At 41.8% G+C, this 22,053-nt stretch overlaps 1 protein-coding gene across 2 annotated transcripts; it reads left to right on the forward strand.

Moving 5' to 3' along the window:
* Positions 1–2,581: 2,581 nt before the first annotated feature.
* LOC142373627 (synaptopodin 2-like protein) lies at positions 2,582–15,967 on the forward strand. Of its 2 annotated transcripts, none has more exons than XM_075456960.1 (5): positions 2,582–2,820; positions 7,024–7,175; positions 7,280–7,582; positions 7,727–8,115; positions 12,438–15,967. In XM_075456960.1, the coding sequence occupies exons 1-5, from the start codon at positions 2,719–2,721 to the stop codon at positions 15,122–15,124; spliced, it is 3,633 nt and encodes a 1,210-aa protein (XP_075313075.1). In that variant the 5' UTR covers positions 2,582–2,718; the 3' UTR covers positions 15,125–15,967. The 2 variants fall into 2 exon arrangements, with proteins under 2 accessions (XP_075313075.1, XP_075313076.1); XM_075456961.1 differs by having other exon boundaries at positions 7,346–7,582.
* The last annotated feature ends 6,086 nt before the right edge of the window (positions 15,968–22,053 follow it).

Genomic DNA, 22,053 nt, shown 5'->3' on the forward strand with positions numbered 1-22,053 from the left:
CAGGCCATCTGCAGGTTTCACAAGAGGAAACAATAACAAACTGTGTTTACATTTTTTATTGTCTGTGTCGGCCTGTGTGTCTTCATCTCAGTGGGGAACATTTGAGGCCTTGATACATATCAACATAAATATTGATATGTACATATAAATATTAACTAATTAATTATACCGTCAATACAGTTCCACTCTCAAAGATAGGACTATCTTAAATTCAATGTATTTTAGATCTACATCAATATGGATACATTAGGGTCTTAGATGGGTGCTTACAGTGGACCATGTGATTCAGGTGCAATCCTCACGCCAGCCATTTTGCATGAAATTAGTGTCGAAACACAGCAACAACTTAAATCAACCAGGGCTTCTTATCTTAAACTTGTACTTTCATTATCAAGACCTGTGTTTCATTCTGATACTGGAAGTGTTACACCTGTCCCTGATCCTGCAACCACAATGAAATACTATATGTTAGCTATCAGCAGCCATATAAGCAGAAGTTGCTCGCATTCATTTCTCACTAATATCCTACAGATAAATTCGGTGGAAGTTCAAACGTGCAGTCATCTAAACTTTAGACAGCAGAAGAAGAAAAACACATTTTTTCAAAGTATTTTTTGGTAGGCCTGATGTAAAATCAGTTTTTTTTGTTGAATATTTTTGTTTGGGTGGAGGGGACCTGCTCATGTTCAGCAGGCAGAGAGAAAACCTTTCTCAGCATCTGCAGGGGGAGTATCTCCACTCTGGAGGAGCACAGGGTCTAACTGACAACTGACCACTGTTACATGTGCCCCTGATCTCTCCTTTTGCATAAGCCAGTGCAAATGGCCTTAGCTTTCTTCTTCGTAGCTTCAGATTCCGTGCAATTATCACAGTTATGCAGACGATACACAGCTTTATGTGTCTCTGTCACCGGACGACTGCAGCCCAGCAGACGTACTGTGTCAGTGTCTGGAGGAAGTAAACACCTGGATGAGAGAGAATTTTCTACAATTAAATGAAGACAAAACTGAGATAATTCTGTTTGGGAGCAAAGAGCAGAGGGTCAGCGTTGGTAAATATCTTGAGACTCGGGGACCTTACAACCACTGACCAAGTTCGTAACCTCGGAGTGTTGATAGAGTCAGATCTGACTTTCAGCAGCCACATCAAAGCTGTCACCAAGGCAGCTTTTTACCACCTCAGAAACATCAACAGAATTAAAGGTTTCCTCTCCCAAAAAGACCAGGAGAAACTCATCCATGCATTCATCTCCAGTAGACTCGATTACTGTAATGCTCTTTTAACTGGACTTCCCAAAAAGAGCATTAAACATCTGCAGCTCATCCAGAACGCTGCTGCTAGAGTTTTAACCCGGACTAAGAGATCTGAACACATCACACCAGTTTTAAAATCTTTACACTGGCTTCCAGTCAGTCACAGAATAGATTTTAAAAGCCTGCTGATGGTTTGCAAATACCAGAACGGTTTAGGCCCAAAATACATCTGTGATATGTTCAGAGAATATAAACCCAGCAGAGCTCTTAGATCCAAGGACTCAGGTCAGCTGGTCCAGTCCAGAGTCCAGACTAAACATGGAGAAGCAGCATTTAGCTGTTATGCTGCAAACAAGTGGAACAAACTGCCAGTGGAGATTAAACTTTCACCAAATGTAGACATTTTTAAATCCAGGTTAAAGACACTTCTGTTCTCATGTGTCCATGCATGAAATCTGCACGGTATATTTGAACTTATCTAGACTGTTGCTTGTTTTTAAATTCATTTAAATGATTTTATTTGTTTCTCTTTATATTCTTTTATGTATTTTTAATGCTTCTTCCACTCCCTGCTGCAATGCTTTAATTTTATGTAAAGCACTTTGAACTGTTTTGTACATGAAATGTGCTATACAAATAAATTTGATATTTGATTAAGTCTAGGCCAGGGTGCTTCTCATGAAATTTTAAATGGTGACACGGTGAAGCCATCTGAACCGGAGTCAACACATGCGGCTGCCTTCTATCAATGCCAATCTTTAATTATATCCCATTTTTCTGCAAAGTCAGAAGTCAAAGCTGACGCATAACATCTCTTTCAACCCTCCAGACGGGCTGGCCGTCATTGAACGTGCACCTTATTTATTACAATAATTCTCAAATGTGTCTTTGTGAAAGTGTGTTTATCCGCAGCTATCATGAAGCAGAGGCCACTCAAACCCCAATGTCCCTCTACCAGCCACTCTTGAACTGTTAAATTGCAGTGTCAGAAAACCCACTTAAACTCTTGAAATAGGCCTTCAGAACACTTTCTCCCGTGTTGTCAAAGGTTGGGATTTGGTGGGAAAACAAAGACAAAACTGCGCCACTGCTCCTCGACAGGCTGACTGAACTGGAGGGGCTTGAAGAGGGAGCAGAGCTGATGGTTATTTCTGGAGTGGATATCAGAAAGCATCCCCTCCTCTGTGGTGCGCTTGAGACTGACATAGCAAGTGTTGAACACAGGGGGAGGAGGACAGACACACAGACACACAGAACACGCTCACACTTTAGCCCCTCTCCCGCCCTCTGACGCAGCATTATTACAGTGTAAGCAGATGAAAGCCAGCCACCCCCCTGTCTCCTAATGGGTGGGGTGATCATGGAGAGCAATGAGAGGCACTTATTGATACTCGCAGAGTGGGAGGAACTGAAGAAAGGGAGATAGCGTCTCAAAGACACACACCGTGGTCTGGGAGCTGCTGGGATGGTGGCAGAGGAGATTGTGATTTCCCTCTCAGGTGGAGCCCCGTGGGGTTTCAGACTTCAGGGAGGAGCAGAGCAGCAAAAACCTCTGGAGGTGGCAAAGGTACAGTAAAGTGATATATATATATATATGTGTGTGTATTGGTGCAGTTTGCTGCAGGCAAGACTTTATGCAACTGTTATTTGTGGTTTGAGGACTTAATGGTTGCTCTTATGGTTTTCAGTGTTGCAATCTAAGCTTTCATCAGAAACTCAAAATAAGATTAATTAGTGTCTTCCTGCATTGGTGTCGCTATGAGTAGAATATCTGGTGCTTGAACGGAGATCTAGGATGTTACGATAAACTGAATTATTTTAGTGACTGAATTATGATGGTATTTCAACTTTTGCTTTGTTCTAAGTTAAAGCAAGATTTACCTGTTCGGATGGCAAAGTAAGTAAATTAGAAAAGCTGCAACTTTTCTGCCAGAACACAAGTATTTGCACTGCTTAAACTGATGAAGTTTTCACAAATAAAGGCAACATTTGCTCGTTTTTCGTGTCTGACAAAATATTTCTTCATCCCTGGACAATTTTATCTAAGCTTCAATTATCTTGGTGAGATTTTTTATAACCCGCCTCTTAGAAGTGAGTTCATGCTTGAATTTGTTGAAACTATAAAGCTTATTGATGAACACTGACAAGTATAAAACTGAAAATAATTCTTGAATGTATTCACTGTAACGAGACAAATGTATATGTTTTTTTTTTTTGCGTTTAGTCTCAAGATATCTACGAAGTTCTGGGTGGGATCTCTAGAAATGTTTCTGGTTTAAAAGAAAAATGTTGACAAATAAATTTTATAGTTTAGTTGGCCGAAAATGTTGTTTTTCTTCAAGTAATATATATCCCCCATGTTGTAACTTTATTTGTAGTACTTTATAGCAGTATAACAGCACTGGTTTGTCATTCTCATTTGGCCATGGCCCAGTTCAATTTAACCATCACCTGTTGTAATTGAGTGTTTGGTACAGTGTAGAAGTTTGGGGGATGGTCTTCTCTCACATTCCATCACCTCATCCTGAAGGCAAGCTGAAGCAGAGTTTAGAGGGGGGTTCTTTGAACTGAGTTGTAAATAGTACAAGAATCTACTCTTTATAATATACTTTAAGCGCAGGATATTATATATATATATTTCTGTCTGCAAACAGTCCTGAAAGCAGGAACTTCACCTCAATTACACTGATGATAAAAGTTGGACGGTCACTTATAAGCTATAAAATGGTTGCACTAGTGGTTCTAGCACCAAAGGCCACTCTTTATCCGGGATTTCCCAGCAGAAAATGTCACCTCAGTTAGGACCTTCTATCGATGTGTCTGCTTCTACTTCTTGTCATTTGGACGTGGGTTTATATGGGGTTGGACATAACTCAGATAAGCCTGGCTTGGAATGGAGTGCAAACTGGAGGATCAGAATAGCTCATTTAAGAGGAGCTGGAAGCGGAGCATGGAAAAAGGCCGACCTCTTGTTCACACGCAGACACAGATGCACACACACACACACACACACGCGCAGACACACACGCGCAGACACACTCATACGTTTTCTTTTCTCATTAGGCTCTTCATTCCGGTATTGTGTGTGTGCTTTTTTTTGCGCCTACGTGTTTCCCACCACAGTAGCGCCTGTCTCTCTCTCTGTCTGTCGAGGAATGTGGCTGATTTTCTGCAATGTTTTATTTTGGGAATGTGGGGGACATATGGTGAGTGACAGAAATGCCCCCTGCTCCCGACTGGTGATGCAGCTGTTCAAAGCCCCTCTTTCGCGATACTCGCTCGTGCTGTTTGTATATGTGTGTCTACAATTTTCTCTCAATGGGAAAGAATGAGATATATAGGTAGTCCTTGCCTTATGGGTGTGGCAGTAACTGGGTCAAAAGATAGCCTTCTGATAACTCTAAAACTTCTAGTAGGTGCTTGAACGCACTCAAAATTTTTAGCTTTGACAGCGATGAAGTGTGTGTATTAGTGTGTATGTGAGGGAACAGATGGGATGGCCTTATCATCTACTTTTAGAGGCGACTGTAATGTAGTGGACAAGAATGTTCACCTTTTAATCTATACCCACTATCCCCCACCCCATCAGACATACTTCCTGAAAGGGCCCAATGACATCATCTCTTAGCGACCTTCAGCAGCTGCATGGCTTCAGAAGTTATTCTGATGCAGGGACAGTTATGGCTGCCACTAACACAACATGCCTAACTTACACTATCTTTTCAGAACAAGCACTTTTGGCTATTTTAGGTGAAGTGCGCCTTCTCTCAATAGAATAGAAATAGGAGTAGAATAGAATGGAATAGAAAAATACTTTATTACACACAGCAATACAATTTAATTCTGCAGGTTGTTAACTCTCGCTATTTCTAATTTCATGGGCCAGACATATTTCAGTTGCCTTAGCTGTGTTGATGAAAAAACACTGTTGATGACACTTGTTTTAATTCAACAGGGAAAAAAAGGGTTTTAGCTTATTTATAGAAAAACAGCTTGTTTATTAAGATGTTAGTGGAGGCAATGATACAAAGGCCATGACTTAACAGGGTTTGAAGCAAGAACACATACAGCTGTTTCAAATCGACATAAGTTGTTCATTATTTAAAAAGCAACAGATGGAAAGTTCAGCGAATCATTTTTACGACATAATTTTCAAGTAAGACAAATTATACAGTAATGAATTGCTGTCAGGCTATGATGAAATAGTGGAAATGACCTAATCAGGATAATTGATTGATTTTACTTATTCAACAACAATGAAATATTTTTTCAATGGATCCTGATCTTGATGTTCTGTTTTTCTAATTTACAGGAATGAATAGAAATCAACTGCGAAAGCAGCAGATTTGATCATACATTACTGTGCAAAAGTCTTTAGCCACCTCTTATTTATTTAAATATTACCAGGAGGACGGGAAATATTTGCAGGGATTTATCGAAACATTAATGGAAATACAGTATATAAGGCAAAAAAAGGTCTGACACTTCTTCTTTTGTCCTCCACTTGCCCAGTTTCCTCACACGGCACACCATGCTGAGATATGCCACGTTTTCAGCTGATAGCTCTTTAGGAATCACCTTGCTGATGCAGAAATACAATTTTATGTCTGTCAAACTGTGTTGTGTAGATGCAACTATAGAATTGGTAACAAATAATGCATATTTGTGACAAGCTGCTAGTAAAAAAGTGCCTTAAGATAAATATAATATTGCTCTTTGCTAGGTTGTCTGTCATATGTCGACACGACGCCGGTTCATCCCCTTGGATAGATGCCTTATAATTATTTAATGATTTAGAGGTCAGTGTTAATATGTGGCTCAAAGAAAAACCCTCTTGAAAATGGTTAGGTACAAGGACTGAACTGACTGCTTGGAAGAAAAAATAAATTGTTATTGAGGGCTGGCTCAAGTCATTTGCACAGTATTGTTAACTATAGGAAGCCACAATGAAATGATCTCAAACCCACAATCAGCCTTCTGTCAAATATTGTGATCCAATATATGGCTATTTGCTATCAAAATCTGTATAAAACAGATCATAGAAATAACAGTATAATGCTGTATTTTCACAATGAAAGTGTTGATAGTATGCTCATTTAGGACAGTATATTAGATGTGTCTAATGGTGGCCAAACAGCATGAGCAAACAGACAAAGATGAATGGAGGATGAATTAATTAGTCTCACAACCTGAAGGTAGACACTGATCCGGTGAATAAAGCAGTGGATACTTTTCTATCTCCTGCCAATTCTGTCTATCCTAGGGATCACTCACCTCTGTCAGATAGCTGATGCTGTCCTGTGGAGCTCTGGCAGTTTAATCTGCCCTTACTTTAACAGCTTGATTCTTTGTAATCAAATTTTCTATTTGTAAATGGTACCCTGTGATTGACTGGCGACCTGTCCACTGTGTACCCTGCCCAATGACAGCTGGGATAGGCTCCAGCCACCCTGAGACCCTAAGTTGGAATAAGCGGGTATAGAAAATGGATGGATGGATTTGTGAATCGTAAATAAGAACTCACGTGGTATATCATGCAGAAAACACAGGCCAGGGGAGGCCAGAGATAAAAAACACATCATTTAAGATAGGTGGTCCTGGTCAAAAGGAATTAAAAGAAAAACTGAAAAAAACGATGGATTCATTGTTGAACATTGGAAAACTTCACAAACCTGTGAAGTGCCTTGGATGAGACTTGGTTTTCATCTCTATTTGTTTTCTGAATTAGAAACAAATGTTAATGTCCCATCAACTTCTTTCATCTCTTTAGGTACGCAGGCGCAGCAAAGCATGTCGAGCTGGACTCAAGGAGCATGACGAACTGGTTGCCATTGGTGACCACATATGTGCAGAGCTCAGTCATGCTCAGGCCATGAGCTTCATAGATACAGAGAGCGCCACGCTGAACCTGAGAGTTAAAAGGTCAGGCACCCACAGAGCTGCAGCACATGACACTCTTTGGCCTTATATCATGCAAACTGCTTCATGTTCTGCATTTTCACAGCTTGTCATCTGTTTGTCTCCAGGGCTCCCTCTGGATTCCACCCCTCATCTTACGTTGGTTGCTCTGTATCGCCCCAATCTTCCACTAGGGTCCTGTCTCCTCCTGCAGTCCCCCTGAGATCCAGCAGTTCCTCCCTCCTCTCCCCCACCAAGATACCCAAGGGCATTACCTCCCCCCCGGACAGTGAGGCTTACTACGGAGAAACAGACAGCGACGCAGACACACATTCTCACACTCATCACAGACGGCAGAGGCGCACACCTCCCCATGCGCGCTCACCTTCACGCTATGACAATCAAGAAGAGGAGACCTCAGAGATGAGCGGGTAAGTGACCTAAAGTTCCCTAAAATGTGATTGGGATGCAAATGCAAGACGTTGTACATCAGATTAACCACCAAGACAACTTTTCAGTACCTAGTTTACACATTGAAATTTAAAAAAATGGTATTGTTGTGTCATTGTTCTAAGATACGAGAGTGCGACAGATGCAGCAGTGACCATACAGGGGCAGTGGAATGGTCAGTGTCTTGTTGGTGTCCCTCGCAGAGAGCTCATCTATGCGCCCCTTGAGACAGAGTGGACCACTCCTGTACACACACCACACGCCCTAACCCCTCACACCCTCACCCCGACCCCTGATCAGGGGGCAGTTGATGCAGAGGGAGAAGGAGACAGCGGTTTCCAGGATGCGGGGGCCTGCACTGTCCTGAACTGCCCACCTTTAGTGTCTCCAGAACGGGCTAAAGAGGCTCTGAGGCTGGGCTCTGGTAACCATCTGGTGCCCATGGTGGGCCCACAGCAGACCCCTGTAAGTGACGAACTCTCCACCACGTACATGGACAAAGCTCGACAAGCCAGTGAGTATATATCTTGATACAAATCTTGACACAAATCCACATTTTTTCAGGAATTTTGTTATATTCATTTACAATGCCAAGTAAAAACATGCCTGTTTGTGATTTGCGGTCGTTGAAAACTACTCATTCACATTACTTAACACAATATAATGTACTTCCTTAGTCCCTGGGCAATAAATGGTAATTTACTCATTGCACAAGGCTGTATGAGTGGCAGTCAGTGAGCAGGGAGTCCTAAAGGATTGCAAAACTACTTGATCCAACATCATGTTATTTAAGAAAAATGATAAACCGTAAATAACATCCACCTTGCTGTAGCTATAGAGTAGGCGCGAGTCCCATGCTGAAGCCGTGTGATTCACCAGAAATTTTATGACACATTATTGTGGCATAGGCTGCCACAGTGGTCCACTTGGTACTCAGCGTAAACCATAAACATTAGCTACATTTTGCTTACACATTGCCCTACTGCGATGCAGCTTCTATCGATAAACCAAGTTTTCAAGAACTTGTTTCAAACGAGTGTTTCCAACCTGTAACTTTTGTGAGCAAGTTAAAAAATGCAAATAAATTCAAGTATATTAAAAAGAGTGTTTAAGACAACGGATTTTGATCAGGGCTACCGTTTTCAGTACCTCTTGCCCATCCTTCCCACGTTCTTTCTCATGTTTCTTTTTTGTGATGAACCCCACTGAGGTCAACTCCTCTCTGGTTCAAGCCGATTTCAGTCAACTGGCAGTTAATTTACACATTTTGTCTTGTTTGGGGAACTGCACATAAGCTTATCGGTGTTACCTCTGCCTTGGCTGAATTTCTGTGAACTTGTTTCTCTCTCCTGTAAAGTTGGCCATTTAAACCTACGTGTCTATTATGGACACTCTAACTCACTTTTGGAGTGGCCACTCAACAAAAGTGTTTTGGTGCTTCCACTGTGGCTTAATCTTAATCAAGCAGCTCAAAACTCAACGTTGTGATTAATTAGCTCCCCAAGGTACACGAAGTAGATCAGGTGAACAGGTTGTTGAGAAAAATGAAGACGACACATACAAACACACAGACAGATTCCTTCCTTCATTAGTTTGATTTAAAAACATTCCTTTAGTCTCTGAAGGCATTAGCTGTAGGGCAATAAATCTTTTGCAAGATCACCCTCTAGTGGTCATTTCTTGTCCCTAAGGTATCCATTTACATTTACAAGCTGCTATTGATGTGGTGAGATATACCAGATACGGACAGAGGCATTTAACCTCCTCCTCTTCCTCTCTTGGGTCCCCTGAAAAAGCAGTTTGTCTCTTCTGTCAGTATTCTGAGCATTTGCCTCAGTGGTCGTATTTATAGCTTCTGATTGAAAGGCTGAGCTCGACCCTCATTTACAGACCAGATGAAATTGTTGTGTATGAGTGCTGTGTTTGAATTAGTGTGTGTGAGTGTGTTAAGGTGAACTGTGGTATGGATGTATTTCTCATCCTTTAAACTGGCCAATGTATCTGAAAAAAAAACTGTGGGAACTCACCTACCTTTTGCTCTTAGAAAATGATATTTAATAGGCTGAAAACAGAAAGATAGTCAATAGACTTTTAGAGGGAATCATGTAAGGTGTGACATGGATATGAAATTAGAAAATATGCTTGTAAAGTGTAAATATGAAAGTAGAAAATAAAAACTAAAAAAGTCTGCTCAGTGGACTTTTTAATTCCTTGATCTTTGCCTGTTTATTTTGTGAAATGCACTAGATTGTTCTCTTCAGGCATCACAACATATGAATTAACATGCAGTCCAACGAGGAAAAAGTAAATTCAGTGTGAGACATGAAAAGGCATTACTTTGATTAAAATGCTTAGTTTGTAAATTGCCATAATCTCCAAAATGCTGAACAACCTTTAACCTTTAAATCATCATGTCATTAAAGGATGACAGCTTATTAAACTGAATAGTTATGCACTGACTGCATTCTCATTTCAGATGAGCGAATGTTGCAGTAATGAATGATCTGTCATCAGAAGACCTGCATGACTGTACCGTAGGATGAAGGCTTTGCTATAGGACAAATGATGTCTAAGGTGTCCAGGGAGCTGCCCTTTCTCATGTTACTAACACACAAACAGACGTTGGCTTTGCATATGGGATTGTCGGCTCTGCTGATGCAGAGTTGTGTGTCTGTGTGTGTGGTGTTACTCAGGTGTGAGGTGTCAGCAACACGGAGCGGCACATCAGTGAAGAGTTATGGATGCACTTTCCACTATAACCTATAACTGGCTTTATGAACTCATACACACAGGAAGAAACATTCACACACAGACACACACTAAGTGACACTGCTGTCTAAATATCCTGTGGTGAGGGGCTCTTCCCCTCTTTGTGTGTGTGTGGGCAGAGACGGGACAGGTGTTTGATGCCTGTCAACAGATGGACAGGAATAGAGGGTTGACATCATGTGTTAGTTAGGGCTGCTGGATACAGACAAAGGTCTTTACATGGGCTGTGCCCTGTGAGAGGAGCAGGGAGACAGACACTAAACGGGTCCACGCTCAGAGTGGATTTGGACTCTGTTACGATGTGTGTGGGAGGGTCTGAGGGAGGTTAAGGACACACACACAGTTGTGAGATGAGGGACCTCAAATCTCCTTCAGGTTCAGACATAGGTGGACACACAGTCCCACACACTGTGTATGCAGGTAAGATACACTCTTACATAACTTGTTTTTTGCGTGTGGATTTAAAGCAAAATCAGTTCTTTCAGGATAAAAGGATTGACCTTTTTTTCAAAGGATTATCTCATTTCTATGACATGTAAGCACTGTAGAGAGTTGGGTATTATTTGCCACTATTGTATCTGACTGGAAAGATCATGCCAAAATGACTTAAACAAAAATCTTAAGTCAGTCTCATTGATTATTTTAAGAATTTGTGCTGCAAAAACCAATAAAAGAAGCTCATACTGAGGTGTTTTTTCAGCACGATGAGGCTATATTTCGAACTATGAGCTTGATACTTCAAGCAATCAACATGTGGAGCAAATCTAAAGAATTTTTGTAGTTATTCTAACTCTGTTGGTGGCTTTGCTATAGAGACAGAAGAGGATGATTTGTTGCAACACTCTAGTCCAGACTCAAATATCCCAGCAATGTCAACATCATGGGTGGATTAGGGTGGGATTTACATTCATTTGGGATTCAACACAGGATGACAACACACCTTTTTTTTAATGCTACCACAAAGCTGTTTTTTAAATACATGACACCATTTGCATAGTTTGCCTTGAAATTGAGTGAATTCATGTTCTTGTCAAGATGAAACACAGTGAGTGCATTGGTGATACTTCAAGTTTTTCAATATTTAAAAGAGTCAAAACTCTGTGTGAGAAACAACATTCCCATCAGCCTCGCAAGTCCCTGTTTAACTCTAATTATAAAACATGTATCAAACTAAAATGTGCAAAGCAAAATTACAGCCACAGAGCTAAATTTTTAGTAGCTGTATTTAGAACCTCTTTAGATCAGGTTTTCCAGGTAGGGCCATTATATTTGGCAGAACTATCTAAACTTTATGACCAGCAGTTTGATATTAGGGTGTAATGTTTTATCTGTCTCCTCCCACCTTTGTTCTGCCACTTTAAGCTCCACTTCATTAAAGTGATAAAAAATAGCAAGATGTGTTTTTGCAGAGCCTGCATCAGCCTATAGCTATGTCAACAGCATTTTCATGTGAGGTGAGCCAAGATACTAAAAAGACTCAAATAGCCTTGGACTCAGCAGAGATACAGAGAGTGCTGGTGCACACACATAGTGGCGATTCCATCACATCAGAGGGCATTATATGGACTTGCATTTATTTTCTAGAGACTTAGTTAAAGGAGGTTTTTGATGCTTTTGCTTTGAAAAACGATCACCACAAGGGGGCAGAGTTTTGCCAGTCTCTGTTTCCTTTTGATTACTCCTGGTTCCTTTTTTATGGCTGCCTCGTGTATCCAGCATTTGTATGGAGCATTGTTTGTGCATGTTCTCAGAAATGAACGCTATGCGTTCACAAGCTTCAATATGTAGGTACAGGTAGGGGCAGTGTAGAGCTAAATTTGATCTAAATCCACAACACACTCTCCTGTCTGTCACCAATGCTCACTGAAGCACCTCACAGAGATAATACTATACAAATTTGATACTAGACACAGTTGGTGAGAGTACTAACTGTAATGCTTCAGTTATTTGTCACTTAGTCCTTGTTTTGTATTAATCAGAACTCCCATCATCGTTTCTCTGTTGTGTTCCTGATAATTCAACACATTTATTTTGGTCTTCCTTTTTTTTGTCCTACCTTTCTTGCAGAGCTGCAGCGTGGAGAGAGTGTGGTGGAGAAACAGGTTAAGGAGGCTCGAACTAAATGCCGCTCTATTGCATCCTTGCTGACTGATGCTCCCAACCCCAACTCAAAAGGGGTTCTTATGTTCAAGAAACGCCGGCAGAGAGCCAAGAAGTACACACTGACCTGCTTTGGCAAAGCTGAGGGTGACAGAGGAGGGGAAACAGAAGGAGAGACAGGAGGAGAGACTGAGGAGGAAGGAGGGAGTTCCATCCTAAGTGGCTCAGAAGTTGATGAAGAAGGATTCTCAACATCTTTTGACCCTACATGGGATTCTGGTTATCTTGACCTGCTGGACAAGAGAAGCTCTGCCTGCCCAACAGCCACACCAACTACTCCAACCACACCAACAGGTAATCACAGTACAGAGCTGGACGTCTCGGTTCTTCAAACTCCTCGACTTGTGACTTCTGACAATCAAAGCCCAGGGTTGGAGGTCTCAGGGTTTGAGAGCTTAGCCAATCACGGCTCAAGGCTGGAGAGCAGCATCACAAAGCAGCAATTCAATAACCACTCTGCACAGATGTCTCCTCCAGCTTTGGCTCTGACCAATGGCGGGTCTGTAGCTGTCAGTCGAGCCAATGTTGTTCTGAGCCCACCCTCTCAGACAACCCTTCAAAGTCAAAATGGGCACCATGGCAACCCGTATTCAACTCCTAACCCTGACTTTAGTTCAAGCCCAAACACAGACTTGCACAGTAGCACCAGCTTCAATGCTAGTCCAAGTGTCCTAAACCGCACTGCACGTCCCTTCACCCCTGGCTCGACCCCTTCTCGTGCAACTGTAACCTCTGTGATGTTCCGCCCCCCCCAACCCAAACCCACAGCCATAACCATGGTGACCAAACCTGTGGCAGCAGTATCCATGGTGACTCTCTCGCCTACTCAACACCAACCAGGGGCAGATGCAAGGAGAGCAGTGTCTAGCACCTCTCTGTATATCCCTCCAAGAAATAACAACAGCAACACTCCCCCATCAGTTCTTTCACCTCCCTCCTCCCTGTATTCTACACCTTTCTCTCAGCCTCCTTCTGCAAATCCACAAATGCATGCTTCGCCTTCAACCCTGCTCTCACCTTCTGCTGCTCAGGGTTCTCTGGTTTGTCCATCACCTTCCCAGCCATTCTCCCCTCCAGCTCCTCTGGCGTACCTCTCTCCCCCTGCTCCCAGTCATCCACCTCCCTACACCTGCATCTCAGCTCCTCCTGTTTCCCCTCTCTATGACCCTCCTGATTTGAACCAGGTCCCTTTCCCTGCTCCTCCTCCTTTCCAACCCACTTCATCTCCATCCGTTCACCCTTACATCAACATGACAGGTGCAGTGACTCCTGCATCGCATCCTCAGGCTTCATCCATGGACTCACTTTCAACCCGTGAGCAGCGCATCTCAGTCCCAGCTGCTCGCACCGGCATCCTGAACGATGCCCGCCGTCGCAGCAACAAAAAGCCAATGTTCAGTGCGCTGACAAGCAAAGATGTCTCTCCAAACCCTGACTTGCTGAACATGGTCCAGACTATGGATGATCGCTTTGGGAGAACCCCAGGTGAGTCTGGAGCTGCACCCAGTGGTGAGGCTGGGCATGAATCAGGGCCTGAAGAGGACTGGCTGAGGCTAGGGGCAGAGGCCTGTAACTTTATGCAGGCTCAGCGGGGACCCAGGCCGCCTCCCATAGCTCCCAAACCTCAAGCCCCTCAGGTGCCGCAGCTCGGGGGGAAAGGAGGTCAACTGTTCGCCCGCAGACAAAGCAGGATGGATCGATATGTTGTTGAGCGATCTCCATCTGCTGTTCCAGCACCTTACTCTCCTGCACAGACACGGGAGCCCTCACCCACACCTTCACTTCCTTCTACCTGGAAGTACTCATCCAACATCCGTGCTCCACCCCCTATCAACTACAACCCCCTCCTCTCTCCCTCCTGCCCTCCAAAGGCCCAGAAGAAACCTGAGGTGACAAAGGCTGGGACGGCTGCATCTAAAGGGCAGAGGTCAGGTATAAAACCTGTGGACATTATGAGCCACCAGCCATACCACCTCAACTCCTCCCTATTCAGCTATGGAGGCGGGGTTCCTCAGGACACTTTCAACCATCAGCAGCAGAGTGGAGTGACAGGTGGTCCTCAGAAGACAGCACGAATCTATGAGGTAAAACGGTTCTCCACACCCCCACCGATGGCCACAGAGCCCACCCTCAAAGTTATTGTTCCCCGATCAGCTACAACCCTTGGAGAACCACTGAGGCGCTCTGATGTCATGTCTCCTCAGCCAACTGCTGGTTACATCCCCTACCAACACCATCAGTCTCCACCCCAGCCTTACCAGCCCCAGTGGGCCACTTCTCCTCTGTCTGCCCCGATGCCTCCTGCTCCTTCTGCCCCACTCCCTCAGCTCCCCACCTTCTCCTCTGCTTCTGCTCCTGCTCCTGCTCCAAACCCAGTTCAGCTTCCCACCTTTTCTCATCTGCAGCCTACAGTTGCTCCGCAGGCCAACAGGCAGTTTAAAAGTGCCCCAGATCTTAGTTCCCTGGGCCCTGCTGGTGCCTCTCAGCCAGGGTCCAGCAGCTCTCAACCCTCCAGGGTCCCCAGGCCAAGGTTCAGCACTTCCAACCTGGGTCTGCAGCCTTGTGTGTGGCGTCCTGGATCCACTACGCACTGAAAAGGTCCTTGTCCGGACATGATAAACCAAAGCTCTGTGGGATCTTTAAACATATCCATGTGTTCTTAGTTTTTTTAATATCATTATTCCAGGCTGCAGCAAGGGTTTTATCAGTCACGTTTTATCACAAAATCTGTTGGATTGGCCGCACATGTAGCAGATTTTAATATTTAATCTTGTTTGCTCTTTTATCCGAAACATTTGGTTTAATAGTTATGAAAGGGAACACAGTGTTTGAAGATGGAAAATTCAGTGTGGAAACCTGAGTAATATTGGTGAAACGGAAATAAACCACACACTAACAGAGCAGAAAGAGTTGGCAGGGAAAACTGATATAAAATTCTGTAAATATTGTCCAGAATGATGAAGTTTAAACACAGAAAAAGAGGAACAGAGAATGTGTAATGATACGACTGCTATGAAAGAGATGTAGCTGAGGATGGGAAAAAGATAAACAAGAATGAAAGATAAGTAACAGTAGAAAAATGATGAGTAGAAGGTGCAGATTTGACTTATAACTCCACAATCTGTAACATCCTACCGGTTGCTGTCTGACAACATCATATTTCAATAGTTGTTTTACTATCAGCATTTAGCTGTTAGTAAAACAACATATATCACATTCTATAATATATTAAAATATTCTAAGGATTTGTGTTTGATGATTAATCTTTAAGCGTGTGCTTTATTATCTGCAGTTTTTCATAGGGGAAAAGCCTTTTACAGTAGACTTGATTTCTCATCTGTTGATATGAAACAAGAGAAGTATAAACAAGTCTGTTTAGCTGTGATTCTTTTCCACAGAGACATGCGGATGAATAAAAATAGACATGACTCACCTCAGCTGTCATTATGTTTCTCCCTGTGTCACCCACGTCACCACCCGCTTCCACACCGAGCTACAGTATCTCCTCGCCCTACCAAAGTTTTTTCTTTTTTCTCTCTTTAAAGTATTTACACTCTTCCAGCAGCTCTCTCCACATTCAGAGAGTTTTCAGATCAGATTCAAAGTAATTCATTTTTCAGAAATTGGTTTTAAATGGTAGTTTAAACTTTTACCACATGGAGGCACTGTTGGATTTGTCATTCAGACTTGTCACAACACTACACTTTACAGCTTCCTCCCCATTTGTGTCTCTCATTAACACTTTACAGTTATGTCCACGTGGCACTTTTATTATATTATTTTACATCTTAGCTGTGAATGTAGAGAACACATCCAAAGTATAGCGAAGAAGTGGAAAAAATTATTCAAACTGATGCCTCTCTTTTTTAAATTTTGCTGTTTCTGTTAGAGCGTTTGATTGCCGTACTTGACATTGTCCTTGTAGGACTATTGGCCCACATTTCAAAGCAGCTTAATGACATCCAGCTAATGGCCTTGGTGCAGTGAAACTCAACCATAGCCACTGAGAAGGATCTAACCTCTGACCCCTGACTGGGATCAGTTGACAGACAGGGCTAACTTTAGTCAGGTCTAAGGTAAGTTTAGCTGATATGCCACTGGAACGGAAAACACACAAGCAAAATGTGCAGCATATTATTATTGAGCAACTTATTGAACCTTTTAGTAAATGTCATAAACACTTTCCTCTATGACCGCCCCTCTCCTCTTTGTTCATATACCTCTTGCACATACCTTTGGTCTTCTAAAGCACCTATGACATATGGCACTCCCTAGCGTTTTACCCTAACCTTTATAACAAACTGTGTAATGCTAACCGCAATCTAATTCTAGCCCTATCCCCAAAACCAAGCATTGCCCCTAAAGTAGCTTTATAAACTTGTGGGCTCTAACATTTTGGTCCTTATATACAGTCAACAGCCTCCAAAAAGCAGTGGGACCCAAAAAATGTGGACAGCTTGAAGCTTTTGGATCATATAAATGTTGTAAAGCAACTACACATGCACATGCAACCCATTTCACCTATTTTTGGAACTGTTAATCTCCAGCGATTTGGCACGGTTGCTAAACTCTTAAATCTGATTGTTTTTTTTTACGATGTGATGAAGAGCAAAGAGGAAGTGCTACCTCATATTGCCTCGGACATCCTGTTACCACGTTTCTATCAAAAGGGTTGGATGTTTGGAGTCAAAGGTCATTGTGGGGAGGTCAGGGGCAAGTTAAAAGGTCATTCCCAGTCTCATGTGGATCATGTGGTCATTCTAGGGTTGTTATTTTGTTAAATGTTACTTCCTTAGCAGTTTTCTAAATACATGTTGATTTATTTGTTTGGCTGAAGTATTTTTACTTGGGATACGGTGAATTAACCATCAGGGAATCTACTACAGCAGCATTAAAGTTTGAATTGCAATGTTGGCTGGTTGACCAACATCAGCAGTCAAGATTGAGATGATTAAAAACTATTGCATGAAATTTGGGGCATCAGCACATTCATAGTTCATAGATTTGTAATAACTGTCATTTCCTTATTTCCCCCTTGTAATAGTGGACACATTTATATGCACAGCAGTATTCTGACTATTGAATTTATTCTAAATGTGACAATATTCCGACTATTGTGCTCACATAAGTTGCATATGAGGTATTGCTTTCATATTTCCTTTTACTTGGTACATAAGTTAGTCCAAAGGCACGTTTGCGCCTACCCAAAGCGTTGATTTGATCAATTTCTCTCAAAACATGAAGCATAACTCTGGATTCTCCTTTACCCCAAAAAATGTGTCTTCTTTCCCTGCAGCCTCTTTGTTTTGCACTGACTGTGTTAGCTAGATCATTCGTCATAAAGCACCGGTCTGTGTCACAAATGATAATGATAAACTGTGTGAATGTCTGCATAAAGCACCTAATATCAACATACTCTGTATAGCTTGATTCTGCTGTTGCTCACTCTGAATATGGCCTTTCCCGAGTCAAGGGGACCAACTGTTTACATGGCAGTGTCTTATTCCGAGTAAGGTTGATATCTGAACTGGGTTGATATCTGAAAATTAAAGTGCATGTAAACATACTTTACGAACTGAGGTTGTTTTGTTTGTGTGCAGTGTTTTATCAGCTGTTGAATAGATAGTCAAGTCACTCATAGTACAAATATCACATCCTTTTTCATCCAGTTTTCTGAATTTGTTTGCTAAATAGCAAATGCTACAATATGTTAACATGCCAAACTAAGAGGGTGGACGCCATAATTTTAGCTTTGACATTATGAGCAGTGTTAGCATACCATCCATGTACACAGGGCTGCTAGCTAATTATGACTTCAGACTAAAGTTGAATTTAGAGGTTGACATGATGAGTTTATTTACATGGCAAGCGATTAAGTGGCAATGTTGTCTTTAATTATGCATATTATTTTCACTAAATCAATGAACATTTAGTATTATTGCTGTGTTTGATGGGGCTGGAAATAGATTTTCTGCTATTTGTATATTATTTGATTATTCATCCTATTAAATACTTGATCGTTTATCATCTCAGCTTGCAGACCTGATATCCCTGTGGCTGGCTGGCATTGAGCATCACACTTCAGCTTCAGTTCACCTTTACAAGAGACTTAATTTATAGATCTAGATACTTTTTAAACCTCTTTAGTGGGCTTTCCCCTCTTTTATAACCACCTAGTGACAAATATAACAAGTTTTTGGGACAAAAATGTCATAGTACTGCACTACGACAGCAGCATATTTCTCCAGCACATTGGGCAAACTTCTTTTTTTCTCTACAGAGAGCCACAGCACATGCACAATGTTGTGCTTGTAGTTACTCAGAGAGAGGCCAATGGGAAGTTTCATACATACAAAAACATACAATAGCTGCCCATTTAGGCTGAAAATGACACTATAGCATGAAAGTGGTGACAGAACCAAAACAATAACACTACTATGTTTACGGACCATAGATGTAAAAGTTTTATACCAGATGTTAAACATCTTTTGAGGAGGAATTAGTGTTTACTAGTCATGACTAGGAGAACAAATAGTAAAACAGGACCTAAAAATATGAAAGAGAGCAGACAACTGATGATGCTTCACACCCTGCTTGCACACAATATCATCATTTGTGTTGTCTTTGTAAGTAATGTTGTGAGGATTTGTTGCTGACTTCACGTGACAAATTGTTACATTCATCAAATGAAGAATGAAAAAATAAAAAAGTCCTTTGAAAATATTTGCTTGGATGGGACTTAATTTGGGTTCTCTGTTGTGACAGTCTGACACCACCTTTCACCCCCCTCCTACTTCATTTAAACATTTTCAAACATGTTGTAGTGTGCGATGACACTTTTCTGACAGTTTTACACAATGGAAAGTGTAGGAATGTGAACCATTTGCAAAGCAAAATGTTGGCATGCAACCATTTTGGAGCCTAGAAAGTGTACTAACTTTATTATTTTTGAGACTTCACATTCTGGTGTTAGATTGTGTTGTTACATGAGAAGAGACTCAGACACAGGATCTTTAATCTGATATGATGAAATTAGATTGTCTAGGCTCGCTACGAACAGGGCTGCTCGGGGTTTGGTTTTAGGACTGTCGCCTCAAAGAAAGAGGGTTTCAGGTTCAAATCCCAGTTGAGGCCTTTCTGTGTAGAGTTTGCTCTGGCTTCCTCCCACAGTCCAAAAACATGCATGTTAGGTTATTTGGTTATTCTAATTTGACCCTAGGAGTGACTGTACATGGTTGTTTGTCTCATCTCCCTGTGATGGACTGGCAACCTGTCCAGGTTGTAGCCTGCCTCTCGCCCAATGAGAGCTGGGATAGACTCCAGCCCCCCCTGCAACCCTGAATTGGATTAAGTGGGTTTAGATAATGGATAGAGGGATAGTAACCACAAAAAACATTAGCTACTGCAAATCAGGAAATGCTGGCTGAGAATCCAATAAAGCGGAGGGGATTTAAACATTTTTTTTAGGCAATTTATATTTAACGTTAAGAGTTCATCCCAGTTGGCTGAACCATCTTAAATTATTACCTGACTGAAACTGAGCGCCACAAGACTGAAATGTGGAGTATCTATACCTTTGTCCCATAGAAGCATCTGTGCAAAACATTAATAACACAAACACTGGTTAAATAAAAAAACCTGTGGACCGATGCTGAGCTGACTGACATGGAGATTCAGGTGTAACTGTGTAGCTCATCCAGAACGCTGCTGCTAGAGTTTTAACCAGGACTAAGAGATCTGAACACATCACAGCAGCTTTAACATCTTTACACTGGCTTCCAGTCAGTCACAGAATAGATTTTAAAAGCCTGCTGATGGTTTACAAATACCAGAACGGTTTAGGCCCAAAATACATCTGTGATATGTTCAGAGAATATTAACCCAGCAGAGCTCTTAGATCCAAGGACTCAGGTCAGCTGGTCCAGTCCAGAGTCCAGACTAAACACGGAGAAGCAGCATTTAGCTGTTATGCTGCAAACAAGTGGAACAAACTGCCAGTGGAGATTAAACTCTCACCAAATGTAGACATTTTTAAATCCAGGTTAAAAACATTTCTCTTCTCATGTGTCTTTGCATGAAATCTGCGCAGTATCTTTTAACTTATCTGGACTGTTGCTTGTTTTTAAATTAATTTGAAGTATTTTATTTGTTTCTTTTTATATTCGTTTATGTATTTTTTATGCTTCTTACACTCCCTGCTGCAATGCTTTTATTGTATTAAAGCACTTTGAATTGTTTTGTACATGAAATGTGCTATATAAATAAATTTAACTTTGACTTTGACTGTGACTTTGCTTTAACTCCTCCCAGGCTCAAAACAGGCTGAGAGTTGCTAATCATACCCAAAGGTGGACGAAGATGTACCAAGAGACAATCAGAGGGGAGAGGGAAACACAACAACAAGAGCCCTGAGGCTAATAAAACTCTTATTCGTTCTCTTTTGAGTTGCTTTCATGTTAACAAGAGCCCATGCTCACTTTCAGAAGAGATGCAGTGGGACCAATAAATCTGGAGCTTGTGGAATCCACTAAAACTCATCGTGCCCAGTTTCATTTAACTGGTAATCAGTGAATTCAGGACAGAGTTTAAAGTTTTGGTGCACTCCCTGTGACACATACACATATCCTCTGGTTGTTCCAAAGTATAGACATAAGATCAAAGGTGATCTTTGCATGCGGCTGGCCAGAGCGGCTGTTGCTCAGGAGGATGAGCAGTTGTCTGCCAATCGGAAGGTCTGCGGTCCGATTCCCGGCTTCCCCAGAGGGCAGCCCTGATCACATGTTGAAGTGTCCCTGGGCAAGACACTGAACCCCACGTTACCTCCGATGTGTCCATCAGTGTGAAACACACACAATTTTTCTCAATGTGCGTGACTGAGATATAAAAATCCCTGTGAGCCTCTAACACTGTATAAAGTAAAACGTCTTGTATGAGAGTGTGTGATTGGAACAATTGTCGAGAGATGATTAACCCTCTGAACACAAGACAGCACTCATATAGCTTTGTGTTAACCTATCAGTAAATCACGTTTGGTTGAGTCTCCTCCTTGTGGGTTGTTATGGTTCATCCAAGCAATCTTTGATGAACAGTTGGAGGATGAGACTGCAAAGAGTTCCCTTCATCTAAACTTGTTTGTATGCTGTGTAAGATGCAAATAAGAATATATGGCAATGGTTGGCAAATAATGCAAATCCTATATTTAATTAAAATGTGATAGAATGACATCATTAGAATAACAAGTGTTTTTCTATTCTTCTTTAAAAAATCATTCAGAAATTGATAACAGGATCTTGGACTTGGTAAATTTAACAGTGTGTGGCATCATCTCTTCCTGCACTCTGGGAGTTGAGGAGGCCAACTGCTGTTCATTAGAAAATAAAATGTTTTTTCATTCTTGTTTGAGATTGGACCTCTACAGTTTGGAGGCTCTGTTTTTGTTTTTTAATACATTAAGTGTCAGGTCTGAAACTCAGGCAGGCCAGTTTTACATCCAGATGTTTTTACCACGGAGCAATGCCGCTGC

Source organism: Odontesthes bonariensis, chromosome 23 (assembly GCF_027942865.1).
Source record: "Odontesthes bonariensis isolate fOdoBon6 chromosome 23, fOdoBon6.hap1, whole genome shotgun sequence".
NCBI classification, from domain to species: Eukaryota; Metazoa; Chordata; class Actinopteri; order Atheriniformes; family Atherinopsidae; genus Odontesthes; species Odontesthes bonariensis.

Excerpts from the sequence above, each read along its gene's own strand:
- LOC142373627 (XM_075456960.1), top strand. The coding sequence starts at position 2,719 with ATGGTGGCAGAGGAGATTGTGATTTCCCTCTCAGGTGGAGCCCCGTGG. Across the intron at positions 2,821-7,023 it reads AACCTCTGGAGGTGGCAAAG|GTACGCAGGCGCAGCAAAGC; the intron begins GTACAGTAAAGT and ends TCATCTCTTTAG. Across the intron at positions 7,176-7,279 it reads CTGAACCTGAGAGTTAAAAG|GGCTCCCTCTGGATTCCACC; the intron begins GTCAGGCACCCA and ends GTTTGTCTCCAG.